Source organism: Musa acuminata, chromosome BXJ1-1 (assembly GCF_036884655.1).
Source record: "Musa acuminata AAA Group cultivar baxijiao chromosome BXJ1-1, Cavendish_Baxijiao_AAA, whole genome shotgun sequence".
NCBI lineage: Eukaryota > Viridiplantae > Streptophyta > Magnoliopsida > Zingiberales > Musaceae > Musa > Musa acuminata.
The window spans coordinates 4,946,833-4,965,072 of record NC_088327.1 but is presented as its reverse complement, the minus strand read 5'-3'; the positions used below and the strand labels follow the sequence as shown (position 1 = coordinate 4,965,072).

The 18,240-nt window shown below is 37.7% G+C and overlaps 3 protein-coding genes across 3 annotated transcripts; 2 read left to right on the top strand and 1 right to left on the bottom strand.

Moving 5' to 3' along the window:
* Window positions 1–5,885: 5,885 nt before the first annotated feature.
* Window positions 5,886–7,580, bottom strand: LOC135619703 (adenylate isopentenyltransferase-like). The gene has a single exon (XM_065121991.1). The coding sequence runs from the start codon at window positions 7,210–7,212 to the stop codon at window positions 6,061–6,063; it is 1,152 nt and encodes a 383-aa protein (XP_064978063.1). The 5' UTR covers window positions 7,213–7,580; the 3' UTR covers window positions 5,886–6,060.
* Window positions 7,577–13,246, top strand: LOC135674401 (uncharacterized). The gene is made up of 4 exons (XM_065184523.1): window positions 7,577–10,770; window positions 11,946–12,130; window positions 12,235–12,318; window positions 13,087–13,246. Exons 1-4 carry the CDS (start codon window positions 10,687–10,689, stop codon window positions 13,244–13,246), a joined length of 513 nt encoding a protein of 170 aa, XP_065040595.1. The 5' UTR covers window positions 7,577–10,686.
* A 14-nt stretch (window positions 13,247–13,260) lies between these two features.
* Window positions 13,261–15,588, top strand: LOC135673874 (uncharacterized). Its single transcript, XM_065183569.1, has 3 exons — window positions 13,261–13,525; window positions 13,596–13,666; window positions 13,741–15,588. Exons 1-3 carry the CDS (start codon window positions 13,381–13,383, stop codon window positions 15,586–15,588), a joined length of 2,064 nt encoding a protein of 687 aa, XP_065039641.1. The 5' UTR covers window positions 13,261–13,380.
* Window positions 15,589–18,240: the final 2,652 nt, after the last annotated feature.

Sequence of the window (18,240 nt, the reverse complement as noted above, 5' to 3'; positions counted from 1 at the left end):
AACTTTATATTTACTTAGTATTCCTTATGACAAAACTAATATATGGTGTGGTATAGATATAAGCATATAATTGACTTTCAACTACACATTAATAAGAAATATTTTTTATTTGATTCTTTTTTAGATTATTTTTAGAACATTTGCTTTGAATAAAATTTTCACATATTACTTGATAATATATGTATTATTAGTTGAATAAAGCTGTATACTAAATCTCTCCAAGACTTAATCAATATATCATTTTTTAAGTAATTTTGACAATCTTTGAGATCTATCCTTAAATATATTAATACTAATAATATAAGTTATTTTATTCATATCAATTATTTTTAAATTTTTGATAAGAAATATATTAGTCTTATGCAATAAAGCAATATTATTATTAGTAAGCAAAGATCTTCAAATATAAATATTATTTTTATTGGCCTTCAAATATAAACATTGATCAACAATATATATATATATATATATATATATATATATATATATATATATATATATATATATATATATATATATATATATATATATATATATATATATTTGAAGGAAGTAACGATGTTATGAAACTTTATAACTTTATATACTATTGTTTAGAAGCTTATTTAAGGTCATAAATTAATTTCTTAAGTTTACAACCTAATTTTTTATTTTTCTTTTCTACTAATCCTTAGGTTTGTTTCATATAAATTTTCTCATTTATATTTTTATTTAAAAAATTAATTTTCACATCAATATGATATAACTTAAAATCATAATGAGCTATTAATGTTAGAACTATTCTTACAAATTTATTTAAAAATTAAAAAAATATCTTGTTATGTTCGATATCGTTTTTATGAGTAAAATACTTGGCCACAAGTATAATTTTATACCATTCAATATTGTTCTTTGAGTCATATTTAATCTTAATGATCAATTTACAATCAACACTTTTATAATTATTCGATAACTTGATAATTTTTCAAACATTACTTTGGTCTATTAATCTTAACTATTCTTTCATTACATCACATCACTTCATTTTCATTACATCACATCACTTCATAGGATCATTGCTTTTCTTGTGAAAACAATAAAAGATTCTCTTAATTTCTATAATCATAAAAAATGATATCTTTTTCTTTTCCTGATTTTTGTGCATGTATCATGTAATCATAAAAAACAATAAGTCTTCTTTCTCCTTGAGATTCTTTTCAAGGTTTTTGATTCTTGTATCGCAATTTTTTACATATATCACATAATTATCAAACAGTACAAGTTGAAGAAGTGCATACATGCTTTCGAGGTGTAATCAGTACACTGTAGATGATGTAATCATCAATCTTGTTCTTGAGCGCTAAAGAGAAAGGCTGAGATCAACTGAATTCTCTTCCTCCCCCACTTTGTTCATCTCCTTCTGATCTCTTCTTTCTTCCTCTTTCAAAGCACTCGATGCTGTGTCCACCACGGTACCGGTTTTCTCCCAGCCCTTGAAGTCCTCCAACTTGAAGGTCGGTCGCCAAAGTGGCGACGCAGCCATCTTCTGCCGCTTGCTTTCATCTGTTCTGATGAGGTCTCTCATGGCTCTGATGCTTCCAACCAACGAATAAAACTTCTCCATCTCTTGTTGTTGCTCATCTGCTTCAGTAGTAGTTGAGGTTGGAGTCGGTGATGTGGCTGGCGATGGCCTCTTTCTTCTGCCACTTCCTTTCTCCATTGCCTCGACTAAGAAATCTAAAGATCAGGGGAAGAAAGGGTTGTTGTTGGAATGCTCTATCTCTTCGTAGGACTAAGGATGGATAGTGGAAGCAGTGAACATATAAAAGAGAGGCCACTTCCAGAATTCCAAGCAAGTAGAAGCTCCGAAAAAGAAAGGCTGGTAGATTCCAGTGATGCCTTTTAATTTTCTTTTCTTTTAATTTATTTTTTATTTTAGAAAATAGCAATCGGAATCTCTTTCTACATCTTATGTACACATCAATATGCATTATTGAGGAGCTACAACAATGTGCTCTAAATTACAGCAGCCAAATACTATTCCTGAAGCTGCCAGTTTCTGTATTCATGTCATCATTGTTCTCATTTTAGTAGCATGTCAGTAATCAGATACAGATATGCAAAACATGTAGCCATGCTGAATTCATGGAGGTTATACATTCAAATACATCTGTCATACCTGAGTTTATTCCATATGGAATAAGATTATAAATTGAGAGAGAGAGAGAGAGAGAGAGAGAGAGAGAGAGTCAACACAAGGGTTCTTAGTGGGTCATTCTTTTTGCTATGGAGTGTGCTGTTCTTCAGTAGATTTAGGTAGGAGTTGTCATGTTGTTGGAAACATGATATATGCACTGTGATGTCATCCATCTGACAATCTCCTTCTCAAGGGAACACTCCATGATCCACTTGGTGGACCATTTAATCATTCAACACCACATCAAGAATATATATATGTAATGTTATATATCAATATTGTTCTGGAACAACCAAGATTGATTAGTTTCCTTGCAGAGAGTTGACAGCCACAGCTAAGGCTCACATTTGATTGGCCACTTTCTACACTTGTCATTAAATCTACTATCCAATATATCTTATATCAGGTCTTGGCAAAATTTGTGATCCTCCTATGAATCAATTCTTATATTAGAATGCTTGTAGCCCTCAAACTAAAAAAGCTTTTCTTTCTGCATTATCATAAAACCAAACTAGATTAATTTAGCTTGAGGCTACTTCTAATGCTAGTGAGATGAGAAAGTTGGATATTAGCACCAATTGTAATGCTAGAGCAGGAGCTGCTACATTAACATGCAGTAAAATATAATTTTAGTTCATTGGACACTTAACTTTACTTGACTATCCTGTAAAAGAGGCTCACTGTTTCAGTCAATTCTTATTCCAAAGTTTTAAATTATAGTTGAAATAGTTATTTTTATTTTCACCTCTCTCCCAAAGCTACAGTGAACACATCAGAACATTTCAGCTCCGAAATTAATTCATTAAGAATTGGAAACCTCTTAAAATAATTTTTTTATATTAAGATACTAGTTTTGGTTACAAGATTGACTTTTAGAAAACCTCATCCAACAAATTTAAAGGTTTTAACTTGTCCGACGAATCTCGTCTTTGTTACTTATCCTTTTCTAAAAAAATAAAAAATAAAAAAATAAAGTTTTCCTACTTAAAAAAATACTGCAACTAGAAAAAATAAAAATAAAGATAAAAGGACTACACTTGCTAAGATAATGTAGTCTACCCTTATCCTTGTGTTAGATGTCATATCAGGATGGAGTCAGCTTTTCAGATTTATTGATGCATGTTGCTTTTAATTACAATGATCAGTGACAGTAGATTTTGCAGTGTTCCTTTTCAACCTTTTTCCTTCCTCCAATCATCAAACCCGACTGAGTATTCTTCATTATCTCTTCCTGCAGGCTCTCAATTCTTTCCATGGATCTACCAAGTGCTGTGCTGCTTTCTACATGTAATGTGGACTTCTGGTGATTGGAACTTTTTGTCCAACAAGGTTGTATTCATTTCTTTCTTGGCTTCAATTTGTTCCTGTAGTTGGATGCCTGGTCCTTGTAAAGGGACCAGGTCAATAGTGCTATCTAAACCTCTATCTTATTAAAACTATCTAACCAAGCTTATTTTGGATTTGGCTGCCATCTAATGATGCTAATACGTAACTATGGATCATCTTAAACTAGCATGAAAGTGCAGTCTAGAACTCAGATTTTGTTGTTGATTCTACTCACAATTTTTAGCACAAGTTGTTTTCGTAACGATTAAAGGATATCATAATAATATTATCGGAGTAACGAAGGATGAGAAAAAAAAAATAATATTATGCATCTCGTTGTTTCTGACCAAGATATAATTGCATAATTAATAAAAATGTAGGATCTTTTATTTTGATATCATTTTTGAATCAATCATTATCAATTCAATCTAATAATTGAATTGGTAAATTATATATATATATTATATATATATATATTATTTTATTTTGATATTTCAAGATCTATGATTTTATATTTAGATTCGAAAGACTTAGTATTGTCATTTGGTAGAACTCTCCATAAACTTTTCACCATTGGGTATCGATTTTTTTTATTAGTGATAATTCTTTTGCTTGTGTGCAAAAAAAAATAGTTATTCAGATTTCATTATTTCAATCTTCCTCAGAGAGAAAAATGACTGGCTATTGATGATCAACTTTCTCCCAACTTAACAAAGTAGAGCCTTAAAATCTCCATATCTTTGATTAACTTTAGCCCCCACCTACTAGGACTCCAAAATCACCTCTCTCTCTCTCTCTCTCTCTCTCTCTCTCTCTCTCTCTCTCTCTCTCTGTATGAAGTGATGACAGTATTAAGTATGACTTGGTTCTCATGTTATCCAAACTTGATTATATGTATCTTGATATTAATTAGATATATTATGATGTATAACCATGATAATTGTTGTAATAATATCTGAACCATCTTTCAATTTCCTAATTTCAATTGACTTGATGCCATTGGTTATCAGTAGCAGAGATCATTCAATTTAGCATGAATGATAACAATCTATTTGGATTGTAATAACAGCTGATGATAAACCCATACAAAAAACTGTTAGAAAGAACCTCACAGAAACCTCTCATGTCATTGCTGTTGTTATTTTGGATACAAAAAATCCTTTTTTTTTTTTTGAAGGATTCAATATACTAAACTGAATGATACAACAAAGCTGAGATCAAAACCATGATGAACAAATTCAAACCATTGAAGATATTGTAATCAATGTAAGAGCAGTTGAAATCAAAGCCATGATTGACACTCAGTACTTGCAGATGATAACATGAGCAGAGTTGCAGTAGCAACCAGACAAGTATCTTACAGTACAGTGAAAACAAAATAATTCAGACAATTATATCCTATCTGGTTCCACCTTGATACTTGAAACTTGCCAAGAACAACTCATCAAGCAAAACCTGTCCTATTAATTTCCAGAACATGTATCAATGTGCAGGCAGTCTCCAATGAGCACCAGCTGATTTGTTTCTGAACATACAAGAATGATTTGTATCTTAATGCTCCACATGATATCTTAAACCCATGGTCAAACCACAGTTCATAGCCTGAATTGCAGCTTAAACATCACAAACATGAGAACTACAAAAGCCCATCACAATATATGTGATAAGCATCATGGGCCACTGAATCTTCATAAGAAAATTATAGTGCTTCAGTCCAAGATACCCATTGGAGCAACCAAACTCATCAAAGGCAATGTTAATTCTTCTGAAATCCAATGCTCTTAGGTACAGAACATTAAACTAATGCAATTGATTCTATCACATTATAGTGTCCAATAATACAAATCTGTTGTTATGAGAACCATTGATTGTCACATTGGGAAATTAACCTGAGGTTAGTGGGGCAGAAAAATATGGTGGCTGATTTGTCTGCAAACATCAGAACACATGGAATTCCTACTCTGCTTGTTCATGTTATGTCATTGCTGCAAATCCTGTAGGTAATCACTCATTGAGGATGGTTTTTGCATTGCATATGCTCTTTGATTTTGATGTCTTCAGAAAAAAACATTAATACAAATTGATGTTGGTCCTCTCAAAAAAAGATAAATATTTCTTGTTTTCTTTGACAAAAAAGAAAAATAAGCTTTTACATTGGTAATTTATGCACTTAGTTCTTCCCATTATAATCACTTCCATCATCAAAGCATATTTTAACACTACTCATTGTCTTTACTTTAATACTTTTATTAAAGGTATTTGGAATAGAGATACAGTAAGTATATTTAGCATAAAAAGATTAAGAGTATTTAAATCTTTATCTATAATTATTGGTTTCATTATCTTAATCATCAAAAGCTATGAGGTTGCAGATGAGCTTTAAATGAGTTCATCTCAAGGAAGGGATGTCGTCAACGCTACGTTCGACTCACCATTTCTTCCCTTCTCCGTTCTGTAAGAAAACCAATAAAACATAAAACATAAAACATAAAACATAAAACATAAAACAAAAACATACATAAATACATAAAAAGAAAGCCGGACAAAGGAAACAAAGCTCAACAAACTTTAATTGGCGGAAGTACTGCGCGCGTGCGGGTGCGGGTGAGGCGGTGGCGGCTGCGGCTGCGGCGGTGGTCCCAGTCGTTGTTCTCGAGGAACCGCTCCACCGCCGCCGCGCTGGGCCCCGCCACGTCCCTCCGCCACGGCGCCGTCGTGGCGGCGGCGGGCCCCTCCCCAGCGAGCCGCGCCGCCACGGTGTTCGTCGCGTTCACCAGCCGCAGCGGCCACCCCAGCTCCGCCAGCCGCTCGATCTTCCTCACCTGCTCCTCCGCCAGCCGACGCGTGTTCGACTTGATGGCCGCCACCGCTGCTTCGTACGCAGCCGCCGTCCGCCCGCCCCGACCCGTGAAGTACCCCCGAAACTCCGGCACCCCGATCGCCTTCCCTAGCCCCGGGTGCCGCTCCGCCTTCCCCTCCGCGGCGAAGTACCGCTCCAGTTCCTCTACCATCCCCTCCCCCACCATCTCGTCCACCCGCCGATCGAGGTGCTCCGCGAGCACCGCCGCCTCCACGTGCACCCACAGCAGGCAGCACCGGTATCGCAGCCCCTCCACCTCTGTCACCCTCCGCCACCGCGCCCCGGCCGGGCCGAACGGGTCGCGACGGGGGTCGTACCGGTCCGAGAGCAGAGCGTGAATGAAGGAGTTGGACCCGCCGGCCAAGACGGGGACCCGGCGGCGGGCGGAGATGTCGCCAATGGCGCGTTCCGCCAAGTCCCGGAACCCCACCGGCGGGAGCTCCCCGGCCGCGGGGTCGAGCTCCCCGAGCAAATGGTGCGGCACGCCGCGCCTCTCCACGACGGGGATCTTGTTGGTGGTGATGTCGAGGCCTCGGTAAACCTGAATCTTATCGGAGTTGACGACCTCTCCGGAGAACATGACGGACAAATCCACGGACAGCTTCGACTTCCCGGTGCCGGTGGCACCCATGATCACCACCACTCTCTTCTCCTCCTCCTTCCCTTGTCCATGGCTGCCATTACCACTGTATCCATTGCCACAATACCAGTCATGAAGATGGTGGCTTCGTTGTGGTCGCAGCTCGACAGCAGTCGTCACGGCACGCTGCTGCTTCACGATAACCGGCGGCCTCTGCAGGTGAGGAAGAAGTATAGCTCTGCTGCCACCTCCGTTGAGTAGAATTCTCATACAGGCAAGTCTCACCTTCAAAGCTATCACTAATAGCTCTGCTGCCACCTCCCTCGAGTAGAATTCTCATACAGGCAAGTATCACCTTCAAAGCTATCACTAATAGCTCTGCTATTAAAGATGGCTTCTCTATCTCTCGATCTCTCTGTCGCTCTCTCTCATTCAAATGCTAGCAAAACCAGGACAAAGGGAGAGATGATGATTCATTCATTCATTCAATCTGTTCTTGTTTTCTCTTCTCATGAGCCCTTTATACTGAGAAGCCACTGTCCTTGGTGTAGCAACACCAATCTTCTTCATTATTTTAATCAGGTAGTATTACTACTATATGCACCTAACCAACCATACTACATGCCCTCAGTTCTCAAAGATGGAAAATGAGAAGGCCCAGGAAGACTTGGCAGGTGAAATTGACTGCACCTGTGGGGACAAGAAATGGGAGTGGAAGGTCATAGAGAACCTGAATCAGAACATGCATGCATGGTGCTTGGGGATCAATACCACACACAGGCTTGTCTACCTTTTTTCTCAATCTAATTGTCTCGTTTTATTATATTAAATTATGTACAAGATGCTCATATAGACCTGTCAATCATGCAATAATATATCAACCATCAATATATCTAAACAGAGATTGACTTATCAGAGACAAGCTTTACACCATTGCATCATCTATACATTAATTCTCTGATAATATTAAATGCATGATGCTAATTTTTGCAACTAGTCATGTGAAATGGTGTTTTCATGACTAGTAATTATGAAAGGTAAAAGTCACTCCATTGTGCAAATGGATTCTGTGACTCCACTTCTTGATATGATACAAGCCCTTATTCCTTTAGATGGTGAACAAGATGCTTGAGACATATGCCCAGAGGGAATCCACATTGATTTGAGGAAGATGGAAGAAGATTGCATGTTGACCATAACCCCTTCTTTTGTCAAAGGACAAGAACTTAAAGTGGACAAGTAATGGTTGGCCTCCAAACAAGTTGTGTTGCTTTGTTGGAGTCACTACTACCCTTCATTGTAGATTCTATGCAAACAAGATAAAAAAAGTTCCAATCCAATAGGAAATTGCACAAATTTTGCACCTAGCACTATGAACAAAATAAGGATCATTTGAAGAGTTTGTGCTTTGTTAGTAATATGGTTTTGAGCAAGAAATGTAGAGTAAAATCTGATTGAGCATTCCATAAAACATCGAAGAAATGCTAAAGAAATTAGTGAAATGTACCATTGTTAATAATCAAATGTGCTTCTTTTATTCTTTAAATTAGAATTGCAACACTTTCTAGAAAATCCAATTATTTCATCAAGTGATTTGTGTTAATTATCTGCTTTCTAATTAGAACAACAACACACTAACTTTTGCAAGTTTTATTGTCATTTGTCGCAAGTTTTCCGGACTCAAGTCATCACAAATATTTAATATAAGATTTAATTATGAAATTTACATCAGTAATAATAAAATTCTAATCCAAAATGGCTTTGACATTTATTTGATGAAGGGATGTTTGTAGAAAGATTTATCAAGTACAATAGCATGCTTATGTTTAACATACACTTTGTCATGTGTCTTTCTTTGTTTGCACTTCATGCCAATTGTAAGCACAGTATGTTTAATACATTCCTGAGTGGTGACTGCTTAAGCCAAAATAATACTTGAAAACTTTTGCCATCCATCCTAGATTATTGGAGCTGATAGTGCCACATACTTTATTTAATGTGTGAATTGATGATAACTTATTTAAGATTATGAGCTAAGCTTGAATTGTATTGTGGACTATGGATAACATACAAATATTGTTGGTTGTCATTCTTATCTATTTACACAATGCATTCATATGTACTTCAATGTCAAGAGAAAGGAATCTTAGTCTAATTAAAATCAATCCATATGGAAGCATGTTGATTAATTAGGATCCTATCAATCAAATCCAAGCAACTTGCAACACTAGACCAAGGTCATCTGATATAGACTTCAACCTAAGTCATTATGATATCATTGGATTTGATATATACCTCAAGTCAAGTTATGTGATATAGACTTCATCTTTATAACAATGTCCTTTTTATTTTATTGGACATGCCGATGTTAGTAGTGCTCATAGCGGGTCAAGAGACATGCTTTTACAATCTTCTTCTTTATGCTGTTTCTCACATCCCATGATTCTTCTCGTTATGAAACATATACTCTAAAGATGATTGAATTTTAGTTTTCTAATATTTTGTTATTCTACTAGCGTGAAAATTTATAACTTGAGTAATTCTGTGCTGAAGTATTGTGTTGAACTTACAATTGAATTAAAAAAAAGGTTTATTCTTTGATGATTTGTTATAAGCCTTAGTAGTGATACTTGATCGTGAGTATTTTTCTTCAAACAAGACATATGTGCAATGTGCATGTAGGTTAGAATAATACACAAAAGGAAGTGCAATTGTAATTGTTACTGTACCTATGCATGTTTGAGAAATGTATTACTAGAGTTTATAAATCACAACAAAAGTTCATACTTAGTCAAACAATCTAGTGAAAAAATTTCATTGCAGCAAACAAAACTACAAATATAGACATAATAAAGATCATAAAATCTTAGCGATGTTATCATTGTCGTTATGGATGCAGGGTATTACTATGCTTAATAAACTGCTGCAACTTAAAATTCCTAGTTAAAGAAAGCTATGATCATTGGAAACTATTGTCGTGTTACAAAAATTCTAGCCCAAGAATTACTGATTATTAACAGTAAAATCCTAGCCCAAGATATAAAATACTTCGATTAGAAATTACAATACTAGATGTCTATTTATGCAGTTGTCAGAATGATAGAAATGAGTTGAGTTAATTCTATTTGTGAATCATGGAAACTCAATATATTTCTATCCCTGTAAATTGTTTACTGTAGTGGGATAAGACTGCAATCTGAAAGGTCTATGAACACCTAATATTTGGCAACCCACAGCTAGCTTAGCCAATGTTAGGTTAATTATAAGAGTATGGACAAAATATATATGCATATATATATGTATAATGCCAAGGACAGTAATTATCCAAAGAATGTCTTCTTCCTTAGCCACACAACTCACTCAATTCTAATAATGTTATTTTCACTAGGTGTCACAGTAAGCTCGTCATCCAGATTGTTGGCTTGTTCCTGAGTTGAAGGTTGGCAATTAAAATAGCTGCTAAGAGTGAATACAATACCTACAGATGTAGTGGTTAGGCTGGGGTTTATTATTCTTGCATGCACCTCCATGGCTGTGAGATGTTGGTCCTCACTTCATGGAAAATCATCACAGATGAATCCAATGTTCTTTGTGATGGGGTTAGGTTGGATTACTGCACTCCTGACAGTGATAGCATCAGCAACTTGAACTTGTTTTTGCTTGGATACCCTACCGAGACTTGGCTGCTTGCTTGCACTCAGCATGAGAGAGATGCATTAGTTTTGTTTCTGCAAGTCTGAGAAGATGCCCATGCAGCACAAGGAAAGGGCAGGAGACTTGAAAGTGATGCAAGAGGAAGCCTGCATGAACTCTTGGATCTGCACTCATGTATGTGCATTAGTTTCTTCTGTCCAATAATTAAGATTGCATGCATCCACCAAATAAAACATGAATTCTCCTTGTTTCAGCTAAGCACTGTGTCTATGACACCAAACATATCTAAGATTCTGTAACACCAGCTGGCTGAGTGTATCCACCATGTCTTGTTAGGCTTACACTCCACAAGAAGAGTCTCTTTAAGATAATCTTAGGATTATGATGCAATGGGATTGAATGATTATGGTATGATAGAAGAAAAAGATACCGTACTTTGTATATTACATCCACCGCATTCATTGATGCAATTATACTTCGATAGAAGAAAATGATTGATAAGAATAATTAAGCCAATCTTTTGGGCTGGAGGAATGCAAAAGGAACTTTCAAATGCAAGGAAAAATAAAGCAGCAGTAGAGATGTGATAGCTCGACTATAGAAAAACTAGATAAATTGGTATGTGAAAGTACATATAGAGCCAACCATAAGTAGAGTAATTGAACTGTCATGGGCTTGTATTTGTCTTATGCCCATGTAAAGGCCTCACCTTCGGCAAGTTGGTGGATTCATAACTACAAATCAAATTATGAAAAGATTCAGCCATTTTGTGGGGAAAATAAATCGACCCTGATGAAATATAGATGCATGAAATTGAAAGCCAAATAGGAGATTCACTTGATAGAGTATGTTTGATCAACTCAGTTGCCATGTTACCATCAAATCAAATTGGAAAGGTCCATATCAAGTATATCTTCCCTAATCCCTCAACCATTACAGCTTAGTAACCTGTGGAGAACTGCAGTTTACTGGGAATGTCTCTTCCTAATTGCAGTGGTGCTGAACACTGTGGAGAAAACAAGCTGCCGTAGTAAAACCTTTTATTATCCATATTACCAGATGGTTAAGATAGATGCATTGCATGCATCTATTTTAGCTGCAGCTTTTATCTATCTTAACATTCTATCTTAAATGGGTTTATCTATCTTAATATTCTATATACATTCTCTTTTCAGTGATAGCAACTTTCTATGTACATTGTTGCTTAATTATCTAATATTCAGATCCATAAAACATCATGAAGTTGGTTTGATAATTATCTAACAGCAGTTTTCACGTAGCAAAGTATATGATTCAAATAAATTGGGCTTTCCTTCACAACTGGCCTCAGCTCATTGTTTGACCAATAGGCAGATTCTTCCCCAATACACACCTTTCAAAACCTCACAGTCTTGTCAAGTGGAGAGAACCTGGTTCTCCAAGCAGGGGACCTCTGCTACAATTCAAGGCATGCATGTGCAAGCCACAAGTGCCACCTCTCAAGCTCCTGCAATCCCCAGCAGTCAGCAGTAGAGAAGTTTGGACACATCTGCAGGTACATGACTGAAGTCTGAAGGTCTTGTTCAATTAATGCCTTCTCTTATTTTAACTTCAATCCTTGGAATCTTCACAACTTGAAACTGGAGTGTGTGATGGCAGCTATATATATTGTTTGAAGAACAAAAGAAGACAAAGCAGGGCTTTGTTTTGCATTTCTTCTGTTGACAATGGAGGAGGAACCAGGTGACTACATGCCCAAGAATGCTGTCATGAACTTAAGCTGTGTTTGACTTGCTCCATGCATGTGCTGTTTCTTCATTATTACATAGCTCAGGAATTCATTGCCCTTGTTTCCTGCATGCTTTGAGCTTTTCTTAATGAACTCAACTATGAAACATACATTGACTGGTTCTTCTTTGGAATGGTTCAAGTGCTTTGACTCCACTGTTGAATCTGGTCCCACTAAAATCCCAACCTCAGTATAATGCAGATGAGGTCTAGGAATATTAACTTTTATTTTTAGGAACATCCTCAAAACAGTCAAGTCATGGGTTTCATATATTTTATTATTGTTGATCATATTCAAGTTGAACTGATTTGTCAGAGTTGAACTTTGTCCTTTGGCTATTTGGACTCACAAGCATTCTAATATATTTAAATCCACATTTTGAAGTGCTCCATCAATGGCAACTGGGTTTCTTGGTGTATGATCCCCCCTAATCTTGTGTCTTCTCTGTAGTCTACTAATTGATCTTTAAGACTCACAAATGGCATGCCTCTTAACTTGCACCAAAAGATCATCCTCAGGATGTTGCTTCTGGTAACAAGTATATAGATAATACTGTCAACCACAAAGATCCAATCAAGACCTCCACTTGGTTAGAGCCTGCCCAGGAGGGGAGCTTTCTTGCAGCCGCTGGGCGCACTTTATGAGTCCTCTCATAATCTTTTTGCATTCTTTCTCGTATAACTCATCACTGGCATCTGTAACCAAAAGTTAGCCACCTGCAGAAAGAAGCCTGCAACACACTGCCAAACATGTACCAGTGCAGTGCCAAAAGAGCCTACATATGCCCTCTGCCCCACTCCAGCTTTCAACAGTAGTGGACTACCCTATGCATCACAGAGCATACAAAGGAGTACCGGGCGCAGTGAGCGCAGTGAGTGGTAGCTTGTCACCTTCATCTCACTTCCTTCTTATTGGAGTCATCTAAGTTTCACACACATGAGAGACAAGAACACATGTTTCTGCTTCATTTAATTGTTGGCTGTGCAGGGTCTTAATTGCTGAAGAGCTTCATAGAAATGAGGGAGGGTGGTTCGGCTTCGAACTTGGCGGTCGTTGAGAGGAAGGAGACGCGGAGGAAACCTGGGGGATGCATCGGTGTCTTCTTCCAGCTGTTTGACTGGAAGAAGAAGAAGCAGTTCCCCAAGAAACTGTTCCCTCCTGGTACCTCCATTTGCCACCCTTCCATTGTAGCTGTTCGTCTCTTCACTTGTTGCTTATTGTTCCATTGCAGTCACTGCTGCAAAGCGGGTGTTGAGGAGGATTGGTGGGCATGAGAAGCTGACTGTGGCCAAGCACTTGCTGGTACTTCTCCATCACATTGTTGTGCCTTGTTGTCACTGTTGTGAGTTTGCTTGAAATCTTTTGCTTGCATCAAGGTTCCACAAGAGAATAGTGGAGGCATTGCGGCGGTGAAGAGAGCGGAGACTGGCAGATCATGTTCTTCTCAAGATAGTCTAGCTACAGGAATGTGTACTCCCGGCTTGGTGGCCAGGTTGATGGGTCTCGAGTCCATGCCCGTTGCTCACCATGACAACACAAGACATGCTTCGACTTCGGATTTCGACGACGTCCAGTGTCTGAAAGTTGGTTCAAGGCCTCAGAAGTTGCCGAAGACGGGGAGATTCTTGAAGAACCGGCGGCCTACCGGAAACGCCAGCCGGATCGGTTCAGACGCTTTGCAGCTCAACATGAGCTTGGAGCAGCAGCGCAAGCTCGCTCTGCTGTTGAAGAGCCAAAGGACGCCCTCGAAGAGGAAGAAAGCCCGGCTAGTGGAGGTTGCTACCAAGATCTTGGAACCGGGTTTGCAGTCCAGGAACCGGTTGAAATTTGGCATCACCGGTGTGGGCATTTCGTCGAACATTGCAGAAGGTTCTGACGCTCCCTTCCTGTCAAAGAAACCTGATGAACCCTTGTGCTATGATTTCCTCCTCGGCTCCTGCACGAGCTGTGGCAACTTGGTGGAAGTGGTCGACTTGAGGTCAACTGACAATGCTGCACAAGGACTTGATCATGGACATGGTGCTTTGGACTCCGACTATGGTTCAGCATCATCATTACCATCATCATCTTGTGATACAGCTGTGCTGGGAAGTGAGAAAAGAGTAAGAACACTTCCAATTCGAGGGGAAGATATTAAGAGGAGTTCTTCACTGATTACTGCAAAAGGTCAGAGCAGAGCAGCACATTTGGCTCTTGAAGCTAAGACTAATAGTGTTCACAGCAGGGATAGGAAATGCAGTGTAAGAAATGAACAGGATCTGTGCAGGATGCATGAGAGTATTGCTCCCAAGCAGAACAATTGGAGGCTGAGTCAGTCAACATTGTCAAATGAAAATTTGGTCTCAGGGTCTAGGCAGCATAGTCGGCAGTGCAACACAAGAGGCTCGAATGCGGTGATTGGGACGAAAAAGTTTGCTGCTGCCAACAAAAGCTTCGAGAGTCGGACGCTTGCAAATTGCAGAACTAGAGCATCAAAGAAAAATGTAATGAAGCTGGGAAAATGTGATCTTGATCAGGATAACATGGTTCCTAAAGGAAGACCTATGAGTAATGGAGCCTTCATGAAGCAAAGAAATCTTAAAAAAGAGTTGGTGAAGTCCAAAATTTCAGGATCGATTGGTAATCACCTTAGAAATCGGACTAGCATTAGAAGTGATTCACAAGAAGATGCGAAAGCTGGTGGTGGCAGTAGAAAAAAGAACAGTACAAGTCCTTCGATGCTTAATTCACGAACACGGCAAGTATCAGGGTCTACATCCCATCAAAATAAGGTTGAGAGGAGCAAGGCCTTCAATGAGCTCACCGGTTGTACTTCTCCAAAGGAACTTGTATTAAGTCAAGAGAGTGAAAATTTGTCTTCACAAAATGAAATAGAAGAAGATGCATTGTTTGCTTATCTTGAAGATAAAATAACAGATCTGTCCTGTTTGGATGAGAACAACTTGCAGGCAGATCATTATTTTCCAGGAATATCTTCTCTTTCAATTCTAGAAAGGATGATATCTACACTACTGAATAGAGGGTCCCCATCTCCGAAGAATACTGATAGAGCGAAAAATAACTTACATTTATCTTGCATCGATTCTTCTGACGATGCCATCTTTGATGGACAAAGAGCAAAAACAACTGAAAAAGTTCAGGCAAGTTACAATTATTTGGATATTCAAGTTAATTTTCAGACTGGCATTAAGCTTTCAAATTTTCTGTTTTGTGCATTTGCATGACTTCATAATCACAAATGGTTCATAGACAAAAATTCAAACTAATTGCATTAAACAGTTGCAATTTGCTAGATCTTTGCTGAAAAATACTACATGTCAACCAGAATCTGCAAGAATAAATTTATGCATTATATTTATTATTATATCTTCAATGATTTCATATTTCTCTGAATATGTAGCATATTGTGAATAATGTCTTATCAAATTTTGAGTTAACTTTACTTAATTATCTTTGTTTAAAAATTTTGTAGTCAGAGATTTTAGAAACAGTGTTTAGAATAACAATAAACTTCACAAACTCTCTTTCTCTCTCTCGAAAGACATGTTGTTTTTGTATTTGAGTGGACTGCAGCATCATAGATCCAGTAAATATAGAGAGATGCAACTTGCAAGAAGCCCTTAATTTTGAAACAACTAGTACACTATGTGCAGGAACTATATCACTCTTAGGAGGATTTTTCCTGATTCAGATAAATTTTTTTGATTTGTTCTGTCAAAAACTAAAGATCAGATTTCTATTCTAAGAAAAGGACCAACTATAACTTCTAAGTTCTGTACTGATGCATCTATGGGGCTTCAGGTTAGCTTTGAAGTTTTCAAGGACATGTCTCCAACAAAGGGAACAATATAATACAGAATAGACAAAAAAGAATATAAATAAATATGAACTAAGTAGTCAACATGGTTGAACTTCGCACATGCAGCTGTATGAAAGGAAATGTAGACTTTGTATACTGCTGAATTGAGAAAATTAGGAGCTCTAAGTGTCATATACTTGAATTTATGAAAGCATAGACAAGGTATATATAAGCTATATATTATATAATGCACTTAATTTATCTAATGTAAAAATAAACTGAAACACAAGATGTGCATTTCTCTGTTAAAGACTTTTGTCAGTGCAGTTTCAATTTGGAATCAAGAATTTCAAACTAAACTTCATACTTTGTTGACAGAAAAGGCCTTATTTTTCACATCATTATAAATGTTTCACATTGTTGTGTTTATCTTATGGTAGCAAAGTACTATCTGGATGTAGTGTCACAAAATTGTTCCTGAGATGCATCATTTTGGTTGTCTTTTCTTCAGGTAGGTGTAAAATCCAGAACAAGTGCTGTATGTTCAACTAGCTGTGACGATCATCCCAACCTTATGACAGCACTTGAAGTTTCTCTCCCCACTGACGGTTGCTTCTGCTGGGATCTCAGTTGTACATCAGGTGAAAATCTCTCTTACATCTGCTTTGGCTTCGATTTGTGTTAATGTATATTCTTTCCTAATTAACAATCTAACTCTGATGTATGGGTGTTAGTTTCTGACTGATTCGTATAATTTCAACGAAGCATGTGCGTTATGATGCCAATTGATTGTTCATATTTGTTTTAGACTTGAACATACTTGTAGGAAATTCATCTTGTCTGCCCTCGGATAGTCATCGATCAAATGTCCTGATAGATTATTCTGCGTTCCATTTTTCTCTAGGATGCAAACCTAACTACGAATCCTCAGAGAGATTCTGCAACAAAACACAAGAAAGAGAGCAAGAAAACAATGACTCTTCACTAACACTGCTTCTCTTGGAGGGGAATCCACTAAGACTACTACTCTTGGACTGCATGATGGAGTGTCTGGATTCATTATACAGCTGCTTCTACTATACTGGTTGCAATTCCTGGTTTACGTCTCAAATGTTTCTAAGCAAGAACAGGTTGGCAAAGTCGATCGAAGAGGAGATCACAAGGTGGCATCATATGGCCGGCAAGAGCCTGACTGAGCTTATCGAGCAGGACGTGCAACATCCGAGCTCAGATTGGCCATCATCCAAGATAGGATCAGCCGAGGTAAGTGAAGAAATCGAAGAAGACTTACTAGAGTTAATGATAAATGAATTGGTCATAGATTTTTGCCAATGCTGAATACAGTCAGAAGCAGATCACGTTCCAAATCATCATGTATTATCGGATGATGATGCATGCCGATGCGGCCAACATGCTGTATGTACGATATCACGGAAAAAATAATCTCATTTACCTAGAAAAAAGATGATCAGATGTTTGCTATGTCAATTCTAATAAAAGTTGAAGCAGGTCTTCTTTCTGGTGCTAAGAGTTACTCCTAGACAAGCTCGAACATATGATTTAGAACTGAAAGCTTGCATGTGTATTAGAATACTCCATTGTTTAATGGGTACATGGATTTCATAGAGGAAGCCATTTCTTCTGATAGGGAAGAAGAAAAACTAGCTTCTCATGGTTCATGTATATGAACAAAATATAAGTTAGTTTATAGTTCATGATCTGCACACATTATATAGTTCAGCTTCATCAGATGCTTCCCAAACAGTTATAACTCTCACCCAAAATAAAGCATCAGTTATCACACTCTCTCTTCCCAATCAGTTGAGTTAAACTGTGATATTAGCACGAGAAATCTCTCTCTCTCTCTCTCTCTTGCTGTCTTGTGTGTGTTGGACATGGAAGGCACACGTCTTCCACACCATTGAATCCCTTAACCAGACCTCAGCTCGATTCCATTGCTTCCTCTAAATACCTTCTTCCATGGTTGTAAGTAATCGAACTGGTTACAGATTAGGATAGACGGAAGAGATGATGGAAGGCTCAAAGATTGCGAGCAGCAACCGGAGGTGCTCCCGGG